The following is a 6,000-nucleotide window of genomic DNA, read 5'->3' as shown; positions in this document are numbered from 1 at the left end:
CAGGACAGGGAGAGTGGCTGGGAGGGAGTGGCTAGATTTTCTGAACGAGGACTCTCCCGCACTCCCTGCTTTCTTATCTCTCACCCTAGCTACACACGATGTTGGATATGGCTGAGTTCTCAACTCAAATTTTCTTTTCTTGGCTAGAGACCTTCAGTCTTCTTATTCTCAGCCCTGAGCCTCATTCCCAACCTCCCCAGTACCCGACGCCTGGTTCTGAGCCTGGTAAGACCTCTGTGGGGTGGACCCACTCAGTATTGGTGAGTATATTCTTTTGCAGGCTCAACTCTTGTAAAATTCTGTGTGGGTCTTATATAGATCTTAATTTTAGCCCGTGAAAAATGATTGGGAAAATTTGAACACGGATACTAATCACACTAAGAAGTTATAAACTTTTAGTGAAAATGGCATTAAGAGTTATGTTTTTCAAACCTTTTTCATCGAGAGATACACACTCAAATATTTATAAATGAAATTACATGATGAAGGATTTGAGATTCAAGGTAATTGGGGAGAATTGGGTATAGATAGAGACGAAATAAGATTGACCTTAAACTTGAGTGAAACAGCTGGCTTGCTTTCCTTCTCCAGACTTTTCCTTTCCATGTGGCCTTTCCACATGGTCTCCTTAGCAGCATAAATAGCCTTCTTACAGAAAGGACTCCCTGAGAACACAACCCTGGAAACTGCCAGAAATTCTTAAAGCTTAGGCCCAAAACTGGCAAAGAACCACTGCCTTTGCATTCTGTTCCTTAAAGGGAGACACCAAACCCTCCCATATTCAGTGTAGGAGAGGAATACCCAAGGATGTGAATACTGGAATGTGTGATTCATGGGTTAAATTTTGGAGACAACTATCACACCTATATATATTCATGAAAACTTCACAATTTTAAAGTTAACATGTCTTTTCTTCTCCAGCTGCAGACTGCTGTGGGCTAGCCATTTGCAGTCAGTAGAGAGATCAGGATTCTTCTTTCCCCCTACTTAGCATGTGTCCTCTTCTGCAGCCTGCCAGCGTTTCTGACCCAGCCAGTATCCAAGAAGGGAGATACAAGGGCAATAAGCAAAGTGGGAGTTTTTAGTGTCATCATTATAAGACAGTCTGTCTCTCTCTGCATCTGGCAAATGTTTAGAGCTGATGTCTTCTCTTATAATGGGATGGGTAGCTGTGGCCAAGTTGGTGCTTTCATTAAAGTTCTTTTGAGATCTGCTTCCATGTCACTGGAACTTTTCATTGTACTTTCCACGATCTGGGCAAGGTATTTTCCTGTGGTTCACGGTGTGTCCTCAAAGCCCAGGTTTTTCTTTTGACTATTCAATGAAGAGTCTTTGCAGGACTCCCCTCACTGCTTTTTCCACCTACCCAAAGCAGCTCTCTTGGGCAAAATTTGGAACAGCGCCAAGCTGGCTGAATCACATTTCCCACAACTGAAAATATTCATACATCCTTGACCCAAGAATCTCTGAGAATGGAAATTAATCTTGATATAGCAACATTTCCTTTGTTGGTGCCGTCAGAGAAGCTAGTCAAGCCAGCTATGGCTACCAGGTGTTGGAAGTCAGGCACAGGTCCATTTTGTCCCCACAATGGCAGGGAACATGTCAAGCTCTTCACGTGAACTCACTAAGGATCCTCTTTTTGGGGAATTGCACACTAAAGCCCTTCCCTGGATTAAGACGAAAAGCTTTTAGCTCAGCTGTCTCCAAACAAATCTTCTCCTAGGTACTATCCTCAACCTTTTTAGATCTTCAGTGTTGGCCAGGGGTTTAAGAATTGTGTCCCGGGTTTCCAGTTATGTCCTTTTCACAAATCCCCAAGGGTGGCCCATCTCAGTCTGGAATCTGCAATCTATCAGGTCTTCATGTCTCAGTTGTGATTTTCGATCTCATGTCCTGTCCCAAATGATCTGTGTGCTCAAGCTGAATTCATCACCCAATTCCAAATTCAAATGTTTGCTTTGCACTCCTTTGCAAATGCTTCCAAAAGGTACTTTGAGACATGTGGATTGAGAACAGTTATTTAAAAAACACACAAAACATACAGTGCTTTACATTTTAAAAATAATTTGTATCACAATATCCTCCTATTTCTTAAAGGAGAGACTAAATACTGTCAAATGCCCTTTCCTCCCTTTACTCTGTACAGCCACACAGATATTTATAGTCTAGGAACCAGGCCACTTCACTGACATAGATGATCGGGCATCGTGGGCCCATCTTGGTAACCATAGGAGCAGGCAGCCAATGACAACAGAGGCTTATATGTGGCTCCTGTTTGCTCAGTGCTATTATGTTTCAAGGAATCACAAGGTGATAAAAAGAAAACATTATATAAAACGCCTTTCAGTCCTTTTAAAAAGTACTTGGGAATGATTTCTAAAATAAGTATCTGAATTCCTACAGCCATTTTTGAACCATCAACTTACAGTAATGAAATTTATCTTAGAAAAGAACTTAAGATAATGTGAAAATGATGTAAAGTAATAAGAATGTAGATTCCATTAGCAGTTTAGTTGGTTGTTTGCTAGGCAAAGGAGAAATGATTTTTCTTGCTGCCTTGACAATTGAGAGTATAAAAAGAGGAGCTTTCAGTAGAGGAATGGCCCAGCTCATATAGGTTCCTGAGACCTGGCAGAGCTGTGCCATTACTAAAGAAGAAGGAAGGCTTTATTCGCCCTTTCAAAGAAAAATCCATGTCACATGAAATGTGCAAAAATGAGCAAAATCTACAAAGAAATGATCATTTTGGAGCCATTCAATACATGTAACAGCTCGACGTAGAGAGCCTACCATTCCAGCCCCGGGGGGTACTCCAAATCCCAGCCCTTCATTCACCGTTGCATGGAGACCAGGACATAGCCAACACCATCTCTGCCGTGTCCCTGTCAAACCTCTCAGAGACACAGCTTAGTAGGAGATGGTGGTCTTTTGACTTAGAAGTTACTTTAGTTTATACTGAGTGCAGGAACTCCCTTAGAATTAGGAGAAGGAAGGGCCAAACATATGTTGTGCTTAGTGCAAAAGTGGGACTGGATTTAAAGAGAAAGAGAAATGTGCACAAAAATTCAAGACAAATTTTAAGCAACTCTTTTAAAAATAATACTTCTAAATTCAAAAACAGCCTGTCTAAAGACAATTTTAAACTCATTTTGTGTGTGTGTGAGCTAATCCATTGACTGAATTAAAGAATTGTACGGTGGAATTGTGAAAAACAATTGCCTCTTATCCTATACAACAAAACTTCTTACAAAGGGTAGTTAAGGAGTAATGCTTGCTCTTTTTTTTTTTTTTTTTTTAATTTTTTTTTTTAATTTTTTATTTTTTATAAACATATATTTTTTATAAACATATATTTTTATCCCCAGGTCTGTGAATCACCAGGTTTACACACTTCACAGCACTCACTAAATCACATACCCTCCCCAATGTCCATAATCCCACCCCCTTCTCCCCAACCCCCTCCCCCCGGCAACCCTCAGTTTGTTTTGTGAGATTAAGAGTCACTTATGGTTTGTCTCCCTCCCAATCCCATCTTGTTTCATTTATTCTTCTACCCACTTAAGCCTCCATGTTGCATCACCACGTCCTCATATCAGGGAGATCATATGATAGTTGTCTTTCTCTGCTTGACTTATTTCGCTAAGCATGATATGCTCTAGTTCCATCCACGTTGTTGCAAATGGCAAGATTTCATTTCTTTTGATGGCTGCATAGTATTCCATTGTGTATATATACCACATCTTCTTGATCCATTCATCTGTTGATGGACATCTAGGTTCTTTCCATAGTTTGGCTATTGTGGACATTGCTGCTATAAACATTCGGGTGCATGTGTCCCTTTGGATCACTACATTTGTATCTTTAGGGTAAATACCCAATAGTGCAATTGCTGGGTCATAGGGCAGTTCTATTTTCAACATTTTGAGGAACCTCCATGCTGTTTTCCAGAGTGGCTGCACCAGCTTGCATTCCCACCAACAGTGTAGGAGGGTTCCCCTTTCTCCGCATCCTCGCCAGCATCTGTCATTTCCTGACTTGTTGATTTTAGCCATTCTGACTGGTGTGAGGTGATATCGCATTGTGGTTTTGATTTGTATTTCCCTGATGCCGAGTGATATGGAGCACTTTTTCATGTGTCTGTTCGCCATCTGGATGTCTTCTTTGCAGAAATGTCTGTTCATGTCTTCTGCCCATTTCTTGATTGGATTATTTGTTCTTTGGGTGTTGAGTTTGCTAAGTTCTTTATAGATTCTGGACACTAGTCCTTTATCTGATATGTCGTTTGCAAATATCTTCTCCCATTCTGTCAGTTGTCTTTTGATTTTGTTAACTGTTTCCTTTGCTGTGCAAAAGCTTTTGATCTTGATGAAATCCCAGTAGTTCATTTTTTCCCTCGCTTCCCTTGCCTTTTGCGTTGTTCCTAGGAAGATGTTGCTGCGGCAGAGGTCGAAGAGGTTGCTGCCCGTGTTCTCCTCAAGGATTTTGATGGATTCCTTTCGTACATTGAGGTCCTTCATCCATTTTGAGTCTATTTTTGTGTGTGGTGTAAGGAAATGGTCCAATTTCATTTTTCTGCATGTGGCTGTCCAATTTTCCCAGCACCATTTATTGAAAAGGCTGTCTTTTTTCCATTGGACATTCTTTCCTGCTTTGTCGAAGATTAGTTGACCATAGAGTTGAGGGTCTATTTCTGGGCTCTCTATTCTGTTCCATTGATCTATGTGTCTGTTTTTGTGCCAGTACCATGCTGTCTTGATGATGACAGCTTTGTAATAGAGTTTGAAGTCCGGAATTGTGATGCCACCAACGTTGGCTTTCTTTTTCAATATCCCTTTGGCTATTCGAGGTCTTTTCTGGTTCCATATAAATTTTAGCATTATTTGTTCCATTTCTTTGAAAAAGATGGATGGTACTTTGATAGGAATTGCATTAAATGTGTAGATTGCTTTAGGTAGCATAGACATTTTCACAATATTTATTCTTCCAATCCAGGAGCATGGAACATTTTTCCATTTCTTTGTGTCTTCCTCAATTTCTTTCATGAGTACTTTATAGTTTTCTGAGTATAGATTCTGTGTCTCTTTGGTTAGGTTTATTCCTAGGTATCTTATGGTTTTGGATGCAATTGTAAATGGGATTGACTCCTTAATATCTCTTTCTTCTGTCTTGCTGTTGGTGTAGAGAAATGCAACTGATTTCTGTGCATTGATTTTATATCCTGACACTTTACTGAATTCCTGTATAAGTTCTAGCAGTTTTGGAGTGGAGTCTTTTGGGTTTTCCACATATAGTATCATATCATCTGCGAAGAGTGATAATTTGACTTCTTCTTTGCCGATTTGGATGCCTTTAATTTCCTTTTGTTGTCTGATTGCTGAGGTTAGGACCTCTAGTACGATGTTGAATAGCAGTGGTGATAATGGACATCCCTGCCGTGTTCCTGACCTTAGCGGAAAAGCTTTCAGTTTTTCTCCATTGAGAATGATATTTGCGGTGGGTTTTTCATAGATGGCTTTGATGATATTGAGGTATGTGCCCTCTATCCCTACACTTTGAAGAGTTTTGATCAGGAAGGGATGTTGTACTTTGTCAAATGCTTTTTCAGCATCTATTGAGAGTATCATATGGTTCTTGTTCTTACTTTTATTGATGTGTTGTATCACATTGACTGATTTGCGGATGTTGAACCAACCTTGCAGCCCTGGAATAAATCCCACTTGGTCGTGGTGAATAATCTTTTTAATGTACTGTTGAATCCTATTGGCTAGTATTTTGTTGAGTATTTTCGCATCTGTGTTCATCAAGGATATCGGTCTATAGTTCTCTTTTTTGGTGGGATCCTTGTCTGGTTTTGGGATCAAGGTGATGCTGGCCTCATAAAATGAGTTTGGAAGTTTTCCTTCCATTTCTATTTTTTGGAACAGTTTCAGGAGAATAGGAATTACGAAACTAGGAGCTGGTTCTTTGAAAGAATTAATAAAATTGATAAACCCCTGG

The 6,000-nt window shown here is 40.0% G+C and overlaps 1 protein-coding gene across 6 annotated transcripts in view; it reads right to left on the bottom strand.

The window, feature by feature from the left end:
- Positions 1 to 378: 378 nt before the first annotated feature.
- Positions 379 to 6,000, bottom strand: part of FAM76B (family with sequence similarity 76 member B) — a 33,368-nt gene continuing 27,746 nt past the window's right edge. For all 6 annotated transcript variants that reach the window (XM_059186050.1, XM_059186004.1, XM_059186020.1 and 3 more), the window contains one exon: positions 379 to 1,993. Coding sequence is in view for 2 of the 6 variants with exons in the window: in XM_059186012.1 (XP_059041995.1) it covers positions 1,949 to 1,993 (45 nt within the window). In the remaining 4 variants the exon portion in view is untranslated. The remainder of the gene's footprint in view (positions 1,994 to 6,000) is intronic.

Source organism: Mustela lutreola, chromosome 1 (assembly GCF_030435805.1).
Source record: "Mustela lutreola isolate mMusLut2 chromosome 1, mMusLut2.pri, whole genome shotgun sequence".
NCBI lineage: Eukaryota > Metazoa > Chordata > Mammalia > Carnivora > Mustelidae > Mustela > Mustela lutreola.
The sequence above is the reverse complement of the archived record's forward strand: the minus strand, read 5'-3'. Positions and strand labels throughout refer to the sequence as shown.